The sequence below is a fragment of the Nilaparvata lugens genome, chromosome 1 (assembly GCF_014356525.2).
Source record: "Nilaparvata lugens isolate BPH chromosome 1, ASM1435652v1, whole genome shotgun sequence".
NCBI classification, from domain to species: Eukaryota; Metazoa; Arthropoda; class Insecta; order Hemiptera; family Delphacidae; genus Nilaparvata; species Nilaparvata lugens.
This window is the reverse complement of record NC_052504.1, coordinates 87,843,137-87,868,593: the sequence shown is the minus strand read 5'-3', so window position 1 is coordinate 87,868,593 and position 25,457 is coordinate 87,843,137. Positions and strand designations below refer to the sequence as shown.

Below are 25,457 nucleotides of genomic sequence, written 5' to 3'. Positions count from 1 at the left end.
TCACAGATACTATAATTCTACTACTTGATCACAACTTCTATAAATCTTCTGGGGCTCTTTATTCTTAGCCTAATTGTACACTTCTCTTAAAGTTCTCTTTCACTGTCAGAAATTACGATTTATTAAATAATGATGCATAGCTTGAATAAGCATAAAAAATTGAAGTTTATAAACATAAAAATATAACAACAGATAAGGGGTTTCCTGTCTACAAAAAATATAATAATTGTTCAATTTTTAAACATGCCATGACCTTGTTTCCAGCGTTATTTACTTCTTGAAATGTCCTTAATTTAACATTTTTGAATTAATTATTACAAGATGTTTTCTTTGGAGGATTATTTGTTTGTGAGTGAGAATAATGTATTTTAAAAAGTGAATCTGACAAGTAATTTCTTATTCAAATTTAGCTAAAATATTTTTGTATTTTTTTCTACTAATTCCTATTTTGATAAAATCTTCCCCTTTTCAAGTATCTATTCTATCGTGCATTATTATTCAGGAAATTCAATCCAATTGTATGAGCATTCAATAAAAAATCACTGTTCGTGGTATTATAAAAATATTTAATAAAATCAATTATAAATTAAAATATAAATAATTCATACATTTTCTGCAATAATATCAGAATAATATTTTTTATAAATAAATGTTATTATGAAAAAACGTTTATGTTGTATTCGTTGAATACTAGCAATATTTTATTATGCTCTTACATGGAATCTATGTTGAAAATAGATCCAATTCAATACAGAATGTTAATGAATTGGTGTAAATTTTAGACTTTGATCGATTTATAAGCTCTCTTTTGTGAAACTGATTTTTTTCTTTTTAAAATAAGAATCTATGAACGGCCTACAGATTAAGAATTAGTATGTAGAATACTATTGCAAGGATGAGAACTAAGATTGGGCATTATCTTAGATAATTTAATTAAATTCTATTTTATTTCAAAAATATCATGTACTGTTGTTGATGTTCAAACTTTTTGAAATTTATCGTTATATTTTATACGATAGTTCATTATAAATTCTGTAAATCATTTTTTTACTAAATCTAGATAATTATTATTGGCTCTTATGACTCATTTTATTCTCAAATTCCACATGATTCACGTCTCTAGTCTTGTGTTATGTTTATGTTTTTAAACATAATGTTAAATATTATGTTTTCAATTCTTATAGTCTTATATTACCAAGCACATTCCAGGTCAAGAGCGTACCTATCTTACAAGTGCGATCAGAGGCAATATTTTTGTAACTTTCTATGTATTGTGTAGATGTTTAATATTCATCTACTTTTTTGAGTTCGTTTTGAAATCTAATTTGAAATCGATTTGGGGGCGAAATATCTAATAAGTGCAATAATCTAATAAAATTGTGCTTGCGTAGGTAGTTATCACTTTTATTGAATGATCGTATTTTGTGCAACTTGTGTTTTTATTTGCCATAAATGTAAATTCAGTTACCTAACTACTCATCATTGAATGAAATTAAAAAAATTGTCACTTATTTTAATTATTATTGATAGATAGCATTCACTAAAAATTGATTTATAGTCAAATTATGGATTAGAAATTTACTAAATGACTCACTCGCCTTTGAAAACAAAGTTGAATGTATTTCTATAAATTTATCTCATAAATTCAAGTTAGTATATCTACACTTTCGAGTGTATCTACACGAGTATATCACTCGCCTTTGAAAACAAAGTTGAATGTATTTCTATAACTTTATCTCATAAATTCAAGTTAGTATATCTACACTTTCTTCCTGTAAAACAATATAATGTTCAGTTCAACTAGGCTACTTTGATATCAATAATATTTTTCAATACTTATCCAATGTATTTACATTTTTCTAAACAACATCCTATCTATTTAGAATCTATTTTCAAACATCACAAACAATCTAAGTCAATATTTTGATGAGGTTGATGGATTATGTGATAACAATGATAATCTTATATCATGCCTTACTACTTGTTCTGTATTATACTAGTTGCTGTCATAATTTGACGTTCTAATGAATAGTTTATTATGATATTTATAGTGTGATATTGATGTTATTTGTATTATTGGAGGTTTAAGTTGATTGTTGAAATCTCTACTCATTGAATTATATTTTTATTGAAGCGTCTATCAAGCAGCATGAATCTTTGAAGCCTTTCTATGTCACAATGTATTTTTATTTACGAATGTTGTTATGATTTGTATTGTTGAAGGTTTACAATAAATTATTGTTGAAGTTATATTCAATTCAAACTTTTAGCATTAGTGTTATTTGTAGAAAACTCTGACAGTTCAAATTGAATCTTATCATAGAAACTGGAACTTCCATTTAATATTAATATTTAATATCACTTCCAAATTACATACCCTGTTTAGAAAAACTTTTAAAACACTTTTTAACATTGTAATGTAGGTGTCTCAAATTGCTTCCATTTTGCTTCCATTTCACTTTATCAATCATTGAGTTATTTTTATGAGTAAGTTACTTGATTCCATCAATTTTGTAATCTTCTATTAGTTGTAGAACTGATCTACTCATTCTCAAATATCTCGAACCTATTTCTATAACTTATTATTTCTGCAAATGAGTTGCTAAAAATGTGAAAGACATTGTTATTGATGTACAATATTGTGATATTTGTTTTTAGTTCTCCGTTTTATCTGTCAAGTACAAACTCATAAATTTCTCGCTAAGGAGTGGTTGTAAATTGTATGTATATGGTTAGTAGTAAAAGGTTCTTATTTTTATGACAGTTGTATAGAATGATTTCTCGAGAAAATATTTGAATATTTTGCAATGATCAATTTGAATATCATTGCAACCTTCAGAGGTGTAATTGTTAAAATCGAATTCACACAAGGAAGATACTGAATCACTAAATGGATATTGTCGATCTCAATTCGATATTTGATGAAAATATGAAATTTGAGTGAAATTTTAACAAAAATATGGTGCTGTGTACAAGGGGAACAAAAATATTATTGATTCTGTCAATTTTTATTATTTATTTTTACTTGATGGTAGTAATGGACCGAGCTGATAATTGATCTAATAACAGTAGAAAACCTCCTGAAAAGTTTTCATATTATCTGCTATAAAAAATGTCTGTGTAACAATGAATGACTTTTGAATTTCAATGCAATTTTTTAGTTTTCCGTAATGGTTTAAATGATTCATTCTCATTAATTTGTTTCTAGATAATAGAAATCTTTACAATTACGGTGAATATTGTAATTATTGCTGTCATTTTTAGGCTACTCATTGACTCCTAGTTAATGTAGGCGCTTTTCCCTTCTATCAATCTCTGAAGACTATTTATTGCATCAATAGTATGTCATCGTAGTATTACATTACTGATTTTTATGAACCATGAGGGTGAAGTTAGGGCGCAGTCGTCCCTCTCTTACACTTAACCCTCAACTCTCAATACATAGTACAATTGTTTGAGATGAATCAAAGGTGTGGCCGATAATCAATTACTTGCCGAGGAAACCAGATTTAGAATAACTAATACATTTTTAAATCGTTTTTACACCATTGACGATAATTTACACAATTTTCTCCAAGAGAAGTTTCTACACTTTTGGCTTAACATCACAAATTCCAACAGAGAATTATTGCTATTGTAATAAATATTCTATCTATATTGTATATCTTCTTCACAATTAACACGTTGCTTGTTAACAAGATTTTACTGATTTAGGTGTTTATTTCATCTTTAATACAATAATCATCTCTGTACTTTCAATGAATACAGAGCACTAACTTTACTTTCATTGTTACATTGCGATGTGTTGGAAAGTAATACAATAAATTCGTTTATTTGATTTCATTTTTATCAATTCAATGTTCAAATAAAAAAGTGTTTATTCCGTTAACCACTAGAAATATTAATCTTTTTACTTCTGTTGATCTGAATGTGAGTTTTTATAATGCAGTGTCTAGGTTTACTATATTGATAATTTTTTGTGCTAAAAATTAATTCTTCATTGTTGTTTTTAGACTATTAGACTTACAGAGATCTTTCTGTGTTAACTGTTATCTCCTTCACTTGTAACATCACATGATTGTATTGTCAAATCTATATTTTCTTGAGATATTTATGTTTTTGAAGAGTGCTTTATTAAATCTGTGGAAGACAGTCGAAATCACTTTTACACTACACATATTCATGGAGTTTTATTGAACAATTCCTATTTCCTGACAAGGTTTAAGATATTATAATTACCTTATTATTTTCTAATAATCAATAATAATATTGGAGAATCACTGGATAAAAATCTAGTGACAAATATATAATTTTACTTTCATTGCATCTGATGTCACATGAAATATGCTTGCCTATTTGTGGCTTGTGGTGAATCAAAGTTATATATTCATTACATCCACAAAATTAAGGCTAAATCAATTATTGTGTTGAAAAACAATACAGTATTTCACTTCTTAGTATATATGTATTCAGGGCTACTTATTTTTATTTATAAAATAACATTATAGTTTTTTTTGAGAAGTTTTTATTTTCAAACCCTGAAGATGATGTGAAACATGGAAACTAGTTGTTCTAATTTGTTATGTTATACTAAACTAAAAACTTCTCAAAAAAGGGTACTAGAGTTTTATTTTATAATTATTTCACTTATATAAAAGAACTTGAGTGAGACCTGTTGAACATAAATAGCAAGCTCAGTTATAGCGTCTTTTTAGTGTGTTTGGTAAATACTATTCAAAATCTTAGCTGGAATATACAGCAGTAGTAAGTATAGTATAGTGCCGATTATTTCAATAAGAAATCATAGTGAAAGAGGGCGGTGGTGCTGTCACTAAATATCATTATTAGTATTGATGGAATTGAAGTTTAAAAAAAAAATCAAACATCACAATATCTATTAAAAACAAAATGTAATTGACAAGGTAACATCTTAATTTGGGTATTTATTATATCTAGGCTGCACCGTATATACATCTCAGTTTTTGATAGCTACAAACGCACTATTTGTTTTAACAGTACCTAATGCTTATTACAGTGAAGCATTCTTCACCTTTTTTTAAAATACGGTATCTCATTTCGAACCCCTTGGAAGTACCGTACCATAACTTTTACCTTGAATAAGAAATATTAACATTCGACTCCACTATGAAAACTCGCCTACATTACTGTGAAAATGAATTGCTTTGACCTTTGAGAATTTCAAAACACAATTTGTAAACAATACTTTTAGACACAGATAAATTAAGTTGAATTTTCTTCAGAAGAAACCCGTATGAAAGTCACTGATTAGAATGAATGGGTTTCTTCCAATAAAAATGTTTTATATTATATAATTCTGTAGGAGTCGTACAATAAAATTCGTATTGTAATAGTTTGACAAAAGTCTGTTCACTTTTAATCCCTATCAAATGCCAATCCGAGAAGGCTTCTTTGATAAGAAGGATAGGAACGCTTCTCTGATTGATTCTCGTGGCATTTAATCACGGTTAAAATTTAACAGGCTTTCGTGCAACCGAGCCTCAGAGTCAAATAAATTAAATACTGTTTGCTTTACAAAGAAAAAATCTGGTGTAGCGCCCTCACAAAACTTTCCTTGCCGTTATGAAAATTTATCACCTGACGCTAGTGTTTCCGCGCATCTCAAGTCTACTATTCAAAGATCTAAGCCAGCTGGTGACATGACTATAACGCTGGAGACACACGAGGTTTGCTATCTCTTCATAGTGAATGATTTAATAGAATCAACAGTTGCCAACAGTTTGCAATTTAAATAATAACATTTTCACGAATTTCGAGTTTATTTAAAATTTTAGGTGAAAATGTTACAGAACATTAAATGTAGAAATTTTCAAGCTCAATCTTTTCCATTTGGAATTGTTTAAATTATATCTGAAGCCTGATAATTGGAAATCTAAAATCAAACTTTATCTAAATAGGGCGGAGCTCCTGAAATTTTTACAGATATGGGACTTGTGGCAGTTGATAGAGCTTAACGATGACTATTTTAGGTATGAATTTGATAAGAATCGTTGGAGCCATTTTCGAGAAAATCGCGAAAACCCTGTTTTTGACAACATTTTCGCCATTTTAGCCGCCATCTTGAATTGCATTTGATCGAAATTGTTCGTGTCGGATCCTTATAGGGGAATCACCTTAAGTTCCAAATTTCAAGTTATTCTGTTAATTGGGAGATGAGATATCGTGTACACAGACGCACATACACTCATACACACACATACAGACCAATACCCAGAAACCACTTTTTTGGGCTCAGGGGACCTCGAAACGTACAGAAATTTACAAATTGGAGTACCTTAATTTTTTTCGGAAAGCAATACTTTCCTTACCTATAGTATTGGGGCAAGGAAAGTAAAAACATGTGAAAGTCACTGTTTAGAGTGAATGGATTTCTTCAAAAAATCTAAACTATGAAATAATAATTCTCGCTGTGTCGGACAATAAATACAAGCCATAAATAATACATTTAGGAATTATGATAAATTGAATTAAATTTACCTCAGAATATGATAGTCACTGGTTTATTCATTTTATGTATTGGATTAAATTTACCTCAGAATATGCCAGTCACTGGTTTAGAATGAATAATGAGTTTCTTTCAAAATCTTCAAAACTATGGAATAATTCTGTATGAGTCATAAATAATAATTGTATTCCAGCAAATCATTCTAAACCAGTGGCTATCGTACGACTCATACAGAATTATTTCATAGTTTTGAAGATTTTGAAAGAAACTCATTATTCATTCTAAACCAGTGACTAGCATATTCTGAGGTAAATTTAATTCAATACATGAAATGACTAAACCAGTGACTATCATATTCTGAGGTAAATTCAATTCAATACATATGAAATGACTAAACCAGTGACTATCATATTGTGAGGTAAATTTAATTCAATACATGAAATGACTAAACCAGTGACTATCATATTGTGAGGTAAATTTAATTCAATTTATCACAATCCCTAAATAATAGTTAAAAACTGGGTTTACACCAAAGTTATAAACAAAATGTTAATAACATAATCCTTATAGATTTTATTAGATTGAACGGAACTTGACAAACACATATGTTCATCATGTGTATGATAAGATATGTTCAATCTAATAGAATCTATAAGGATTAAGTTATTAACATTTTGTTATTAACTTTGGTGTAAACTCAGCTTTAGATAGTCAAATAAACATAAATTGAATAATTTTTGCTTTAGAAGAAAACCGTATGAAGGTCACTGTTTAGAATGGGTCTTTTCCAAAATTTTCAGAACTAAAATTATGAGCTATTCTAATACTAAAAATTATTTTGTATGAGTCTTACAATACAATTCAATTCTAAATGAATTCAATTCTATTGTATTCTCTATATGAATCGTAGAATACAACTTGTAAATAATAGCATTGGATCCATATAAATTCGATTCAATTCTATTTTCTGTTGAAGGACTCCGTATGAAGGTTACAGTGTAGAATGAATGGGTTCTATCTATGGCACAAGAATGGAGAATGGAAGGAAGGAAGGAAGATGGTGGCGCAGTTGTGGCACTATCAATGATTGAAGTGTTGGGTGAGAGTGGATTAGTGGCCGTAATTTTTCAGTTAGCCGAAACTCGATTGTCGCCAGGTCGAATGGAAATTGTCTCGGGCGATTGCACACTGGTGACGTGGCGAGGATCGGTGTCGGTGTTTGCGGCTGATAAGGATAATCGCATCTTGCGGCGCGCTCGAGTGTGCTATTGCTCGGGGATGATGTACACCTGTGCACTGGCTCGCTGGCAGAGAGCGTGTGGACCCCGATTATTTTCAATTATGTGACGCGCGTAGGCGGCGACTCCCCTGGACCAGTTGTGTATAAAAGAAGGGCGACCGGCGACCAGCTACCACAACCCTTCAGAGCTTCAGCCTTCGAGTACAACGCGCTTTACAGGTATGCTTCTCAGCTGCTTTACAGGTTGGCACTCTTTTAGTGGCAGAATATAGACTTTCCTATTTTCAACACTGTATCAAATGCATTCTTCTAGTTGCAGAATATAGAATTCCCTAGTTTTAACACGTTAATAAAAACACTCTGTTATTTGCAGAATACAGACTTTCCTATTTTTAACATCTTATTAAAACATTAAAAGCACTCTTTTAGTTGCAAAATAGAGACTTTCCTATTTTCAACACTTTACTAATAGCACTCTGTTGGTTACAGAATATAGACTTTCCTATTTTTAACATTTTATTAAAACATTAAAAGCACTCTTTTAGTTGCAGAATTGAGACTTTCCTGTTTTTAACACTTTATCAAAACATTAAAAGTACTTTTTTAGTTGCAGAATAGAGAATTTCCTATTTTTTATTCTATCAAAACATTAAAAGCACTTTTTTAGTTGCAGAATAGAGACTTTCCTACTTTCAACACTCTATCAATAGCTCTGTTCTAGTTCCATAAAAGAGACTTTCCTATTTTCAACACTGTATTAAAAGCACTTTTCTAGTTGAAAAATATAGACTTTTCTTATCCTAAAGCTGGGTTTACACCAAAGTTATTAACAAAATGTTAATAACTTAATCCTTATAGATTCTATTAGATTGAACATAACTTATCATACACATGATGAACATATCTGTTTGTCAAGTTCCGTTCAATCCAATAGAATCTATAAGGATTAAGTTATTAACATTTTGTTAATAACTTTGGTGTAAACGCAGCTTAACACTGTTTTTAAAGCACTCTTCTACACCTTTTCCAATTGTATTTGAGAAAGTATAAATTTAATTTGAGAAACCACCAATATTGTATTTGAGATAAGTCACTTGTAATTGAAAAAATGTCAGATGTAAATTTATTAATTATTTATTATTTTATTTGAGAGCTCGTCATATGTAATTGATAATAGTGAATTGTATATGAGAAGTGTCAAATTTATTTGAGAGCTCATCATATGTAATTGAGAATAGTGAATTGTATTTGAGCAGTGTGAAATTCAAATAAGAAGATATCAATTGAAAATGGGAAAAACGATCACCTGGTATTTTTATCACATTTCTCAATTACAATATTGACAACTTCTCAATTTCAATCAAATGATGATTTCTCGAACTGAAATGATACTTTCTCAAATACAACACTATTCTCAATTACATGTGATGACTTCTCAAATACAAATGATTATTCTCATTTACATCTGATGTTTTCTCAATTACAATAATGATTATTCTCAATTACAATTCATACTTTCTTAAATACAATTGGAAAAGGTGTAGTTGTAGGATAGAGACTTTCCTACTTTTAACACTCTATCAGTAGCACTTTTCTAGTTGAAAAATTGAGATTTCCCTATTCCTAACACTGTTTTGAAAGCACTCTTCTAGTTGTAGGATAGAGACCTTTGTAATTTAAACCTGGTCATGTTGTGAGTTTTACTTTGAACTATTAATAAACATTAGTATTCCTTGATTAATAAACACCACCAGCGCTTCTCATTCAACGGATGCTGATGGTTTGGGGTGTATCTCAATGTAGTATCTCTCATTTGTAGAATATCATTTAGTAGTATTTATTATGAAAAATAAATTAGGTTGAAACTAGATGTTTCCCAATTTTAACTAGATCCTGGTATCGTTCTTAGATAAGTATGTGGGCTACTAGATATTTACCCTGTATCGTTTTCATTTAGTTGAAAGTATTTTATAATTTCAACTACCTGTCCTATTATTAACGTTGAAATCTATAATTTATATAATTTTAACTACCTAGTCCAATATATTAACGTTGCAATCTATAATTTATTTTCATATGTAGAAATCAAATTTTCAAGTTTCAACTATGTTCCAGCATAGTTTTCTACTATACGCTAGTATCTTTTACCTGTGATGTGTTCATTTAAAGTATTTTTCAAATCAAGATAAAGTATTTTACAATTTCAGCTAGTCCTAGTAACGTTCGATCTTGTATCTTTTCACTTGTGGAATCTAAATTTTCCAGTTTCAAATAATGTACTGATATTGTTATCAACTATGCACTTGCATCTTTACCCTGTATTGATTTTATTTAGTTGAAAGCATTTTCTAATTTCAATTATCAAATAAAATCAGTGTTTATAAGCACTGCCATCAAAAAATGTTTCAAGGCTGTATTCGAAGCAGAGTTCTCTAACTATACATTATAAAAAAAATCAAATTTATTACTCTCTAGATTACCGGTAGGCTTATGTTTTTAGCAATTTTTCATACTTTGGAGATAAAGAATAATTGGAAGATTTCAACAAACTCCGATATTCTTTAAATTTAACTTCCCGCGCTATTACTTCGAAATGAGAAGAACATTTTTGGCCTCACTCTACTATATTATCATCTTTGCAGTTATGAAAGCGGAAATTTTAAAAATAAAAGTTCAAAAAATATGCAGGAATGTTCTATTATTTTATGAAAAAGAATAATATTATCATATTATGATCATCAAGAAATTTCTTGCTAAAAAGATGGACAAAGACAAGGTCACTGGAAACAGGTTCTTCATGAATCTCCAGACCAGTAAATTAAAATGCAGAATTTCAGTTTTTCAGTAGTTTTTATTTTTTGTTTATCTGTCACCATTTATTGAAATTTATGTGAATAATCTCATCGATTGATTTAATTCAATTGATACTTCAGTGTGTCATTTTCTATATTACTTGAATTATCCAATGTTTTTAAAATTCAATTTCTGTAAAACCAATAATAACCATAGAGAACCGTTTAGTGCCATGTAAATACATCAGTTACTACTATATTAAAATTATCTATGCTATTACAGTTTTATCGGCATTTGAGTCACTTTAAAACTGGTTTCTCATACTAATAAAAGTAAATTTATTTATTCCAAGTAATAGTACTGTACTGTTTTTGATGAACTCGCTATCGCATTCTAAAGAATTATTTTAGTACCGGGTACACTAATCTCAAGGTGTCTGCCAAAATGATGGCTTTGAAAGTGATAACGTTTCTTATTTTTTAAATATTGCTTTCTTCAAAGTTGATTTATAATAATCCTCCAAAGTTTTATTTTGACACTCAAATAATGAAAAAATAATAAAAATCCCAGTTTATTCTTTGAGAACTTCTCAATTCTATTACCTCCATTGTCACCACTGATTTCTTGAAAGTCTGTCACATTTATTTATTTATACTCCAAAATGTACACTACTTCCAAGACTTCATCTCTTAAATATATTATCTCAAATCTAAGTCTATTATGTTTGAAAACCACTTCCCACTACTTGAATGTAAACACAAGACACAACTTAGAATAATAATAATAAATTCAACTCACAGAGTGTGACAGTCTGGAGAGTGATTATTGATGATAATGATGATTATTGATAGTTATATTGATATTGATTATTGACACAAATAATCTTTCCACCAGGGTACTTTGCCTGGTGTAAAATATTTCTACTCTCAATTTATATTGAGTGTTACATCAAAGATCTTGTTTATATCTTGTCCCTTACTTGATCTTGTTAACAAGCTATAACTTGTTTTAAATCAATCGTTCTGTAACTTTTTTCATAGTAGTGAAAATTATATAGTAGTTGGATACCGGTATCCGTATTAAAGGAAACTACATATGCTTATTCTATTTATCATCTACATTTAACACTATATAATCCAGTTCCACTATAAGATTTGGTCGCATTTATTATGATATAATATATTTTACATTTCTGGTTTAAACATAGATGGAGCATATGGGCCTAACCTTAGCCACCTCTAATACAAGGCCGCGGCCTACGATATTGTAACGTCGCAGTGTAGGCCTAGAATCTAATAATATTAGATTATAATTGACCGAGCGAAGTGAGGTCTTATATTCAAGTCGACGGTTTGGCATTTCTCTTAATGTTTAAATGTTTATATGATGCGCATTTACGGCGAAACGCGGTAATAGATTTTCATGAAATTTGACAGGCATGTTCCTTTTTTAATTGCGCGTCGACGTATATACAAGGTTTTTGGAAATTTTGCATTTCAAGGATAATATGAAAGGAAAAAGGAGCCTCCTTCATACGCCAATATTAGAGTAAAAATCATACTATAGAATTTATAGAATCATTAATCAGCTGACAAGTAATTACACAGATGTGTGGAGAAGCCAGTCTATTGCTGTATTTCCATAAGGTCTATAGTTTCAAAGATTAAAAAAATACCAGCTGATCTTTTTCACCAATCATGTATTAGATTGTAGGCCTACACTGCGACGTTGCAATATATCGTAGGCCGCGGCCTTGTATTAGAGGTGGCTATGGTCTAACTCAGAAAAAATCGAGAAACTATAATATAGTTTCTGTTAAAACATAGCCAATCACTTTTTTCTGGGTTGCTAGAGATTTGTAATAGTTTAATAAAATTTACACTATGAACAGAGATATTGTGGAAATTTCTCCATACTAAGGTGAAATAAAACCGATGTTGTCAGTTCCACATAATTTATTTGAGTCAAACTTAAATTTCAATGCACTAAGGCATCATCTTAGTGTCTTATGTGGAACTGACAACATCGTTTTCATTTCACCTTAATAGTTTAATAACCTGGTTTCTCGATTTTTCAAGTGCTTGTGATGGTTTTATTCAAATTATTTGATTAATTTCTTGTTTGTTTTGTTTGTAGAATGCGTCGAACTCGTCTGGTGATTCTGCCGGGTGCCAAATGCCTGTCGCAGATGTGCTGTCTGCTGCTCTATCTCTCTTGCCCCAACATCGGCGCTCTCTGTCGTCAACAGGACGAAGTATCACGTGACGATCTCTGTCAACTTGGCATCGTTGAACTTGAAAAGTAAGAATTCATCTAATTCCTCTGTCTTACTTCGATGTCATCTATCATTATTGCTATACCGTACTCTAATTCTCAATCATCTATTTCATTCTAGTTTCTACTAGGTTAATTCATTTTTAGTGGAGTTCATAGCTGAGCTTTCTGAGTTTTTGTGGTAGATAGGCCAGAAACTAACCTAACCTAACCATGTGAAAAATACTGCGTGAAATTGTTACAAGAAATTATTTATTTAAAAAAAAACCATGTGAAAAATACTGCGTGAAATTGTTACAAGCAATTATTTATTTAGAAAAAAAGAAAATAGTTTCAATTGCTACAGTATTTTCTAACTCTCTAGAAAACTCAGAGATTCACAAGATTTACAACAGTCAAGCCTAAGGATTAATAATGGTCTAGCAAACAAAACTAGTTTCTCATTTCCTATTAAATAACTGGTTGTGACATGTTCAAGTAGCTTCATTTAGTATTATTTCGTTAGGACTACTCTTGATTGAAAATAAAAATCCAAGTGAACCCTTTTAAGGCGTAAACAATTTTAATAAACGAAAATCTGGTGTGGCGCACTCACACAACTTTCCTTGCCGTTATGAAAATTGATCACCTGACGCTAGTGTACTCGCGCATCTCAAGTCTACTATTCAAAGATATGAGACAGCTGGTGATAGGTCAATAACGCTGGAAACACACGAGGTCTGCTATCTCTTCTAGCGAGGTATGAATTTAATCAAAATCGTTGGAGCCGTTTTCGAGAAAATCGCGAAAAACCCTGTTTTTGACAACATTTTCGCATATTTAGCCGCCATCTTGAACTGCATTTGATCGAAATTGTTCATGTCGGATCCTTATAGTGTAAGGACTTTACGTTCCAAATTTCAAGTCATTCCGTCAATTGAGAGATGAGATATCGTGTACACACACACACACACATACAGACCAATACCCAAAAACCACTTTTTCGGACTCAGGAGACCTTGAAACGTATAGAAATTTAGAAATTGGGGTACCTTGATTTTTTTCGGAAAGCAATACTTTTCTTACCTATGGTAATAGGGCAAGGAAAGTAAAAAAAAAGGGTACCGTACTTAATTCTTATTTTTATTTCTACCTTTATTTATTATAGCTCAGCTCTATGTAATGTATCTAGTTTATTGCAAAAGTGGATATTTTATTATTATTATCACAATCTATCCATCTCACCACATAGCATATAGATACTATGAATATTGTATTTATTTAATATGTTGGTTTAGACTAGTGGGAGAGAACCCCCAAAGTTAAAGTTGAAGTTATAGTCTTATTATAAACAGAGAAAAAGTAAAAAAATACTTCTCACAACTTCTACGATGTTCTATCGCTATATGGTGCAGGAAGTAGCTAAAATTGGATGATATAAAATATTGACCTCTTATCGAATATTTTGTATTGTAGTATATTCAACTTGTTTTGTTGTACTACTGAGGGAGTGGATGTAATATTATGCGATAGTTGTTATCTACAAACTTCAAGAATTTTTATTTAATGTCACTAAAGTACTGTATCTACTGTAACGAATATATTTTCAATTATTTCATAATACACTTTCTCAATTGAGATGACATATTTTGGTAGTTAATCACATTTATATATGTTCACAAACAATTCGGCAACAATTTGGAGTTAGAAAAAGATACCGTATAGAGCTATATACCGTATGTATCTTGTGTCAGTAACTGAATCTTATTCACTTGATTGAAGGATTCTTTTGAAATGAAACACAACAAATTAGATTTCACTAATGTTTTATTACTGTGTAAAAAACAAATAATTGGAACATCAATAATAAAAACGAAATTTTTTGGTATTTCAGTACATAGGAACAGAAAAAATCAATACAGTCTTCTGAGGTAGTTACATTCAGTCTTCAAATTAATACGGAAAAATACTGTTGTACTGTCTGTAAAATACCTGTTGAATTAAAGTTTACGCTTCCATTTTCTCTTCGGACTGTTGCTTGTTGGAAGATGGTTGTTTCTGCTTGATGGCTGGCTGATTGGTGTGCTTGATGGGAATTTGTCGCTCGTTGTTCTTGATGGATTCGTCGATCTTTTTGGGAGCGATCAGCTGCAGCACTCCGTCCGATGACAGGCGAGACTCCAACTTCTGCAGGTCGACATTTTCGGGCAACTTGTAGCGACGACAAAACTGGCGAGAAATGAATCCGTGCTGGTCTTTGCGTTCCTCATGTTTGCCCTCGATCACAATGTTGTCGTCCGACAATTTCACAGAGATTTCCTCGGGTTTGAACTGCTGCACATCGAGATTCACTTTGAAATTGTTGGAGTCTTCTTCGATATTCGATATTCCGCTGTCTTGAGAGTCGAGGAGCCTCCATGGACGCAGATAGCCGGCCTGAAGTGGAACACAACTCAGAAGACTGGATGGACGAAGGCCGAAATGATCATCAAAAATCGTCGGATGATAGAAATCGTCCACAAAATCACGCATCACGTATGGTAGCAGAGACATGCTGAACTTTACACAAAACTTCACAAATTTCACAAGAGAGTTTCAAGTTTTCGATTCTGTTTGATGGCGACTGAACAGTGCTCGGCGTTTATATAGCCCGGCAAAAGTCTCGCGAACACCGTAGAAAGTTCTGGAATGCGTATGACCAATCACAGCGCTTCGAAGACTCTCGAACGCGTCTGCTATTGGTCGATGGTTCCACTGTTCTTCTGGCGCCAAAGTTTGATTCTGTCAAACGCTAGAATTTACACTTTTACTTGTTTTTATTGACAAAATATATTCATTGTTATCTTTTTAATGTGTTTCTAAAGGTTTTGTCGATGATTAACTTTTTCTATTGTAAAAATAATGAATAAATCTTTCTAATTCCCGTACGGTACCATTTTCAATTCTAAGCTAGAACTCTACATTTAATTTAATGTTTGACATGAAAAAACTTGAGAAGAGTAGTTTCAAATACTGTAGTAGGCTACTTTTTTGTCTGTTAATATCAAATTAGTTTTAGAATGAATTTCATTCAGTTCTTTGACTTTCGAATTATTTTCCTAATCACCGTAAGTATATTGCTAAATTATGAAAACGTTTCAACTACAATTTCATTTACAATTTACTGCACATTTATTGTATAGCCTCCTGTTATACATTATTAAGGCCTACACTGAAATGTAAAACAATTATACTGTAATTATATTAAATTATAATATAACTTAAATAATTAGATCAAAATTTGTTGGAACTAGAAGCCATATAAATATGAGTTATGCTAGTAGGATTACGAAATAATTTGATATTTCTTAATTAATACAATATCAATATTATTTAAAATCATTATTAAGAGGTACTGTACTACGGTACTTCAATAATAATTTTTTGAAACTCGACAATATTACACAAAATCTCTGTGATTTATTTCTTGAGTGAGTCAAAATAATCGATTCAGTTTTAATAGGCTAGGCTATGAATAGTTTGGTAGGCTACTCGGACCTAAATTATTTCACAAAAATGTATAATAAAAGGCACTGGAATATATCAATTAAGAATGACTAGTAGTCTATTTAGATTATATTTTCTAATGTATATTGAATGAAGCTATATTATAAAAATCAAATGGACTACTTGTCATTATTGTTATCTGATACATATTTCTAGTGAATTAATATTGCAGTTTGTGGTGGAATTCAAAATTTATTACATAATAAAATTGATGTTTCATTCAATGTAAAATTATTTAGATTTCGAATATTATTAGTCAAACCATAGTTTTCACTCATTTATCAAATTATTTGTTTTTCCTATCCTTATAGACAGAAAACTCTAAAACTTATAGGTCTACATTTTGTAGAGCAGAATTATGCAGCAATGATGTGCTTTCCATTTGAAAGATTAATATTTAGTTTACAATGTGGAATAACTTATTCTTTGTCTGTGAAAATGTATCATTATGGTGCAATGTAGAATAATATTAATTTTTGTTTAATTTTGTTAAACATGATTGTCTCTCAATCAACCTAGATTATTACTACATGACTAAACCTCAACCGTGTCTCTAAATTGTTTTCATTTTCTCAAAATTCAAGTGTTTTTATTCTATATTTAGTGAATTCAAAGTTTGTTTCATGTTTTTACAAACGTTTTATTATTAATCTATCTAAATTTGAAATTGTTTGTTTTATTCCGAATTATAGTTTCAGATTGATGATTTGGTGTAGAAATTGAAATTGACGTAACCTACCTACATTTGACAATTGGACAATTTGAAACTAAATTAGGAAATTGAAGGAGTTTTGGGCAATAGCCTGTTTTTACTTTCCGACTATTTCATTGTTTGCTCTATCTAATAAATAAATAAATGCTACACCAATGTCATTTTCAGAAAAATAAATTCATCAGCAAAATGATAGTCTATATTTTGGGTGTTTTGCCTTCATTATAAAATTATATTTTATTTTCTATTATAATTGATAGTACTTTATAGCATAATTATTGAGTAATTTTGATGCAATATTGTTACAGGAGAAACAACATACTGGACGAAAGAGATGGAACGTGCCACCTTGTCAGAGCTCGGATAGAAACAGGTGTCCTTCTGGACACCAACAATACCAACCATGAGTACAAGACCACCTTATTGCAGTGTGAAGATATTCTGATGAACATGGATGGTAACATCATAAATGGAGAAAACAACTTGAAAACAATCACTGCAGACCATTTCAAACAACAACTGACAACTGACCATGAGTTTGATATCATCAACAGTCATCAACCTCGAATGAGTCTCATGAATCCCAAGATGACAAACAGGAACTTTGAAGCTAAAATGAGATACAGGTATGCACCGGAAAACAAGGAAACAAGGAGAGAAATATCTAGAGAACGGGGAATACAACACGATATGAGGCGAGGTATTAATGAAAACCGGGACTTCAACCTCTTGTCGAGAGATTCTTCACGAAGGAGTGAGCCAACACGTGAGATTCGCAATTTTGGAAGGATGTCTAGAGAACAAGATAATCTTTACAGACGAAATCATGATGAAGTACGTGGATCGCGGCTTTTGAATAGGGAATCTCAGGTAGCTAGAGCTTCTGTTAGATCTAGGTCAGTGCCGGAGATCCGTGACTCTAGGAGACAATTCAGGGACATCAATGAAATTCGTGACTCTCGAAGAGAATTCAGGGAGAATAAAGAAAATCGAGATTCCAGAATTTTCACCAGTGACTCAAGGAGGCAAATTAGGGAGAATAATGAAATTCGTGATTCAAGGAAACAGCTCAGGGATATAAATGAAATTCGTGACTCTAGGAGGCAACTCAGAGACATCAATGAAATGCGTGATTCAAGGAGGCAAGTTAGAGAGAATAATGAAATTCGTGATTCAAGGAGACAACTCAGGGACATCAATGAAATTCGTGATTCAAGGAGGCAAGCTAGGGAGAATCATGAAGTTCGTGATTCAAGGAGGCAAGCTAAGGAAAATCATGAAATTCGTGATTCAAGAAGGCAAGTGAGAGAGAATCTTGAAGTTCGTGATTCAAGGAGGCAAGCTAGGGAGAATCATGGAGTTCGTGACTCAAGGAGACAACTCAGGGACATTAATGAAATTCGTGACTCAAGAAGGCAAGCTAGGGAGAATCATGAAGCTCATGATTCAAGGAGGCAAGTGAGAAACATCAACAAAATTCGTGAATCAAGGCGACAAGTCAGACAAAACATTGAAATTCGTGATTCCAGACTGACAACTAGTGATTCACAGGAATCAAGGACTCTTCCCAGATCCAGATCTGTCCCAGAAATTCGAGATTCGAGGAGGCAGTTGAGAGAGAACAATGAAATCCGTGACTCCAGGAAGCAAATAAGAGAGAATGAATTCCGTGACTCAAGAAGGCAAGTCAGGTCTCACTCTGAAATTCGTGATCCCAGGCTCACAACTAGAGATTCGCAGGTACCAAGGACCCTTATAAGATCTAGGTCTCTACCAGAAATCCGTGATTCCAGGAGGCCACTTAGAGAGGTCAACGAAATTCGTGACTCCAGGAGACAAGTTAGAGAAAACAAAGATATCCGTGATTCTGCAAGACAAGTTAGAGAAGTCAATGAAATCCTTGACTCCAGGAGAAAAGTTAGAGAAAATAACGAGATCCGTGACTCCAGGAGACAAGCTAGAGAAAACAATGAAATCCGTGACTCCAGGAGACAAATTAGAGAACATAACGAGATCCGTGACTCCAGGAGACAAGTTAGAGAAAATAACGAGATCCGTGACTCCAGGAGACAAGTTAGAGAAAATAACGAGATCCGTGACTCCAGGAGACAAGTTAGAGAAAATAACGAGATCCGTGACTCCAGGAGACAAGTTAGAGAAAATAACGAGATCCGTGACTCCAGGAGACAAGTGAGGGAGAACACAGATACTCGTGATATGAGGAGACAAACCATTGAAAATCGTGACTCCCGTCGTATGTCTAGAAATACCATGGAACCAAGATCTTCCATCCGATCCAGATCTGTACCTGAGATTCGTGACTCAAGAAGGCAATCCAGAGAAAACACTCAAATTCGAAATTCTAGACTCACAACTAGAGATTCTCAAGAAACAAAGACTTTCTCACGATCTGGATCTGAATCAAGAATTCAAGATTCAAGGCGGCAGTTTAGGAATAACAATGAAATCCGTGAATCAAGGAGGCAAATCAATGAGGTTCGAGATTCAAGGAGGCAAGAGAGGGAGATTCATGACTCTAGGAGACAAGTTAGAGAAAATACTGGTATTCAGGACTCAAGAATGCAAATGAGGGAAACTCGTGATTATAGGAGTCAATCTCTAGAAACTCGGGACTCAAGGAGACAGTTGAGGGAAACTCGTGATACTCGTGACTTCAGAAGGGAAAATGATGTCATTCGTGATTCTAGAAGGGAAAATGATGTCATTCGTGATTCACGGCGACAAGTAAGAGAAAATAATGGAAGGATTGAATCTAGACTAATGACCAGGGCCTTTATTAGGGCAAGCTCATTCCCAGAAACTCGAGATTCCAGAAGTCAAGTTAGGGAAATCAATGATATCCATGAAACCAGAGTTTCAGAGGAAAATAGAGCTGCTATTAGATCTAGGTCTGTGCCTGAAACCCATGAATCAAGGAGACAGGTTAGACATAACAATGAAATTCGTGGATCAAGAATCATCACAAGGAATTTCCCAGAAACCAGGGCCTCTATTCGATCAAGATCAATCCCAGAAGCTCGTGACTCTAGGAGAGAAACTAGGGAACTCAATGAAATTCGTCACTCACGGAGACAAGCTAGGGTACTCAATGAAATTCGTGAATCACGATTTATGACAAGTCAGAGAAACTCGTGACTCTCGAATGCAAGTTAGAGAAAATAATGACATTCGTAATTCTAGAGTTATCACCAGGAACTCCCAGGAATCCAGGGAATCTTTCAGATCACGTATTGCCTCAGAAACTCGAGACTCTCGGAATCAAATTAGAGATCTTAATGGAATTCGTGGTACCAGATTTTTCGACACCAGGATCAACCAGAAAGCTGAGGAAACAAGGACCGCTGTACGATCAAACATAAAAACTCCAGTTGGACAAATTCGAGAAACTCGTTTCTTATATCCATTGAAAGCTGAGAAATCAATTGCAGCAAATGCAGATAACCTTCCTTCCTCAGATTTATCTGAATCATTCAATTTGTTGATGAAAGAGGATTCTGCTTCCAAGAATGAAGAACTTGAGGATCAAACTCAGAATGCTTCTCCCAGCCTCTTCAATGCTGACCAGATTGAGGAAAATGACAACTATAACTTCCCGTTCATTTTTAAGAATGTGAGTACCAGTACCGTACATGATTATTTTCAATTTTTATACTGTATTGGATTTTCATGCATTGTTCTTCAACAACTAACTACAACGAAACTTACGATCATATTTGATTGACTGTTTTCTGAGCAACACACATGACGCTATTTGATTCTTGAAAGTAATTTCCATGCATGATAATCAAAATTACTCTTACATTGTAACTTTCTCATACATTAGTATGAAGCCAAGAACTTTGATAGAATTTAAATGAATTTATTGAACTTATACATGAATTAACTTTTAATTTATAACCATTTTATTTATTTATAATTTCTACAAAGTAGCACTGACTGGGAGAGAAAAACTAAGGATACTCCTTGTACTATTTCTTTCACAAATTTAGATAACATAGTCCCAAATAGGGTTATGGCTCCACTTTTCTAAAATTTAGTCCATTTTCACTAAAAAACAACGAAAACTAAGAATTTTAAATTGGTTTATTTTATGATAAAGTTAATAGGTACCGGTGCTTTACTACTTCTTACTATGGCAGTGAGAGTAGAGCAGCAATACACTATTATTGCGCTAAAAATGTTATGTAGGATATATTTATTACTTACCCAATTCTTGATTCGTATAGGATAGGATACTGATATAATTTAATGTTGTTTCATAGATTTTCTTTTTCATTATCAGTATTTTCTATTATTGAACAATAGAATGGAATAGGATTAATAAAATATCTTCTAGAGTAGGCGAACATTGCATAATAACAGACTCAGTTGATGTTGATGGGCATATTTTATGAATATTATAGAGGTATTCTGCTGATGAGGTATTTAATTACGATCCTGGTTAAAGAGATTGGTTTTCCAAGATTGTAGACATACATTTTATAAATAAAAATATAAATCTGAGTACCCTTTTTAAAAATGGCATTATATAGCCAAAACATGTCGTGACGAAATAATTTAAAAAGGGTACTGAGATTTATATTTATATTTTTATCTATATTCAAAAGTAGCCCTAAAGAAAAAAAGACCTACATTCTACTATATTAGTCATTTTGATTCGTTGTTGAATTATATTTTGTGTTAACCTGATGCTTGATGCATGTTATTTAGTAATTTTGTTTGTTAAAGAACACATGAGTTGATTAAAGAACAATTATCAATTCTTCCGTTTTTGAACTATTTTTAACGACACTACAGTCTAATATTAGACTGTTAAATTAATAGACTATTAAATAGTTGAAAAACTAATTATTACTTGCAGTTCGTCATGGATAATGGAATAGATGAGAATTAATTCTTATTAGTGAAGTGAACAAACTCTAGTAATCACATTATTATTATTTTTCGTAACTATGCACTAGTTTATGATTTTTTTAAAAGAATTTACTTATTATTTTCCAGATGGAAAACAACTTCAAGTACATCACTGGCAAGCTAACATATTTCTTGTAAGTTTCTACTATATTTAATCGTTCCACCTTTTGTCTTATTCTGTATAATAATTATCAGTCTTATTATCTTCATTGATTTATAAAGGATAATGATTTTATACACTGGTAGTGGTTTTAGAGTACATGTGCAAGTGAAAGCACTCACTTTTTAAATGTTTATGAAGAAAGAGTAGGAAAGAAACAGTAAGAAATTGTTCAGAATTGTTCTGAAGAAACAGTATCTTATACTGTTTTAATGCAAAAGTTTAAGTATTCCCAGCACAGATTATGCATGTATAATAGTATATTTCATAATTTTGTATTCAACTCATGAGTTTCAAGAGAACTAACAATGAAACAACAGCTTCATATCAGTTTTCATCATCAAGAATAGGTTTCCTATCTCCATTTTTACAACGCCATCAAACAATAAAACAATTTGTTGAGAGCAAATAAGTATTTGATTTATTGCTTGAATTCAATTCTTGATATTGGGATATTGTAATTCTTGATATCCCAATTCATAATCTGGGAAAATTGGCAAATTTTACTGGCGATTTTTTTTCAAAATCTAGCTAGACCTTTCCATCCTATACATGACATATATCTAGACATCCTATACATGTATTATGATTATCTATTAATTTTTGTTCAATTATTGTTACAGGAATGAAGAAAATAGAACTGCTCTTGCGACTGGTGTAGCTTGTATGCTTCTCCTTGGAAGGACCAACAAGTAATCTCCAATTACATCCATATCTCCTGAAACTTCTTGATGTACTCCACTGCTTCATAGATCGTATATTGTATTGTAGTTACTAGTTACTAACACTATCCTAAAAGATTCTCTGCAATCCAGCTAGTTAGCGGACCAAATAGATTAGTATGTAGATCAACTTATTAGTTGATTCTATCTATTTTTAATTAGTAGATTAGCTGTTAATTCTAATGATGTTAAATGTAGCAAATAACAATTTGTTGAAGAAACTTCTATTAGAGAGCTTTATAGTTGTTGGTTATATGTTTGAACTTTGTTCTGTAGAAGCTAGACGGTAGAATAATGATTGGATTCTTGTTACCAGTCTCTAAATTGTAAGATTTTTCAGATGTGAAGTGGATAGTTAAAGTGTCTGTTCACTATAAGAGGTAACAACCTTTTTTTGATTGAATTATGTTCAGTGACTAGAATTATAAGTGCCAGGCTGTCATGTTAACTACATTTCATCAATATAAATGGTTATAGGATTATAGAAATGATCATTCTTCCTAGAAATCATTTCTTCTAGTTCTCTCCTAATCTCATGTATTTGCTGTCTTCTCTTCTCTAGAGCACAGTGCATCTTTTTATCAATATTTCAAGGACAGATTTTTGTTCGTTATGCCCTTTTTCAATTCTTCTTGTCAAATAGAATCCAGACTTTAAAACCCGGTAGTATCGCGACTACCGATATTTTGTCATTTCATCAAAAATCCTGAAAACTGTTCTCAATCCTAAAAGTGATAATTTAATTTTTCAAATATTTTCTCAGGGTAGTTCATGATCATGAATATCATAAAGAGCATCAAGAATTTTATAAGTAGTTATAGCCTGCATTGTTAGGAATTGTTCGAGTAGTTCTCAACAAAATCGTATAATCTTGTTACCTTCATTTAATAAAGCAGAAAGCGATTTAAATTTTTAATTCTATAGAAAAACACCTAATAATATTGATGTCCAGTCCACTTTTTCAGATTATAATGTTTTGGATTATTATGTGTAACATTTGTTACCTCTTGAAAGGAATATTGCAACAAATTGTGATGAAAAATGGCTGTTAATTATAGAGATTTTATTATGTACAAGAGAGATTTGTAATAATTATCTAAGATAGAAAATATATAAGTAGTTTAGATTGGTCAGTATTGGCATTATGTAGATGTACATGAAACTATTGGATACAATAGTAAATGAGTGCATTTAGTATTTAGATACCCCTGTTATAATCACTGCATGCTATTATTATAGTGTTGTAAACAGTAGAGCATTATACATACCTCTCAAATTGAATTATATATGAGCATTGAAAAGCAATTGGATTTTCATTATTCTCCCTGTTTTTTCCCATCCTGAACATTCAAATAAATTCCAGTTTTGGATCATTAGAACAGTTAGTAGTCTTCTAGTAAAGGGTAATAATAAAGGGTATGATCACATTGGATGCACTTATACAAGTGCAAGCTTGGACATGCATGTTGAGAAACTAATGGTTGGTTAATTTTACTGGATCAATCAGAAAAGCTTTCTTTTCAAAAAAGCCTTTTCTGAGTGGTTCTCCTGAAGTAAATCACGATTAAAATTTAACCGGCTTTTGGGCAACCTGGACTAAATCTGGAAAGAGTCATGAAAACACTCATGGTGAACGCGTGCACTTGCTAATGGCGATCAGAGTTAGAAGCTACAGCCACGTCACAAAGTGTTTCTATTGTTCGTTCCAGATTATGTTTCTCATCTATAATTTACCGAACGAAGTGAGGTCTAAGATTCAAGTCAACGGTTTGGCATTTCCCTTAATGTTTATATGTTGCGCATTGACGGCGAAACGCGGTAAGACCTTAAAGAGGTATGCATCTTTAAGCTGGTTTTACACCAAAGTTATTAACAAAATGTTAAAAACTTAATCCTTATAGATTCTATTAGATTGAACGCAAGTTGACAGACACACATGTTCATCATATGTATGATAAGTTATGTTGAATTTAATATAATCTATAAGGATTGAGTTATTAACATTTTGTTAATAAATTTGGTCTAATCGCAGCTTTAAGGTCTTTGGTTTCAATATTTTATTTTGCAGTCATGGTATTATTATGCGTGTCCATCAGTATCAATATTCTCACATTCGAAAGAACTAATTTAATAGGTGATTAAAAATAATCAAATGAACTAAATAATGCTGAAGAAATTATAATATTTTGATTGAAAAAAATTAACTTTCATTAGATGGAAAGATTATCACGGAACTGAATGAATATTATATAAATTCTGGAATAGAAATATATTCTTATTATTATTATTATTATTATTATTATTATTATTATTATTATTATTATTATTATTATTATTTTTCATCCACTGACCTCCTATAAAAGGGGTATTTGGACTTGTCAATGAAGTAAGTCAATAAAATACAGAACATAAATACATAAATGATAAGTCAAAATATTTTCTTTTCTCTCCAAACCTTATCTCGACGCTCGTGGTTTAGAACATAAATAGGCACATGAAAAGTCAATACATTTTTTTTCTATTCTCTCTAAACCCCATTTCGACACTCGTAGTACTCTCTGAACTCTTCATTTGAATACGCGCATATGGACAGCAGCTCCTTCTTTAATTGT

The 25,457-nt window shown here is 31.7% G+C and overlaps 3 protein-coding genes across 3 annotated transcripts; 2 read left to right on the top strand and 1 right to left on the bottom strand.

Moving 5' to 3' along the window:
* Positions 1–7,810: 7,810 nt before the first annotated feature.
* On the top strand, positions 7,811–20,662 carry LOC111059942 (zinc finger CCCH domain-containing protein 13-like). The gene is made up of 3 exons (XM_039419520.1): positions 7,811–7,943; positions 12,654–12,818; positions 17,337–20,662. Exons 2-3 carry the CDS (start codon positions 12,655–12,657, stop codon positions 20,182–20,184), a joined length of 3,012 nt encoding a protein of 1,003 aa, XP_039275454.1. The 5' UTR covers positions 7,811–7,943; position 12,654; the 3' UTR covers positions 20,185–20,662.
* On the bottom strand, positions 14,698–15,412 carry LOC111059941 (alpha-crystallin A chain). Its single transcript, XM_022347569.2, has one exon. It carries the CDS (start codon positions 15,321–15,323, stop codon positions 14,778–14,780), a length of 546 nt encoding a protein of 181 aa, XP_022203261.2. The 5' UTR covers positions 15,324–15,412; the 3' UTR covers positions 14,698–14,777.
* On the top strand, positions 20,091–24,150 carry LOC120349431. Its single transcript, XM_039419522.1, has 3 exons — positions 20,091–20,659; positions 22,051–22,097; positions 22,747–24,150. The coding sequence occupies exons 1-3, from the start codon at positions 20,192–20,194 to the stop codon at positions 22,817–22,819; spliced, it is 588 nt and encodes a 195-aa protein (XP_039275456.1). The 5' UTR covers positions 20,091–20,191; the 3' UTR covers positions 22,820–24,150.
* The last annotated feature ends 1,307 nt before the right edge of the window (positions 24,151–25,457 follow it).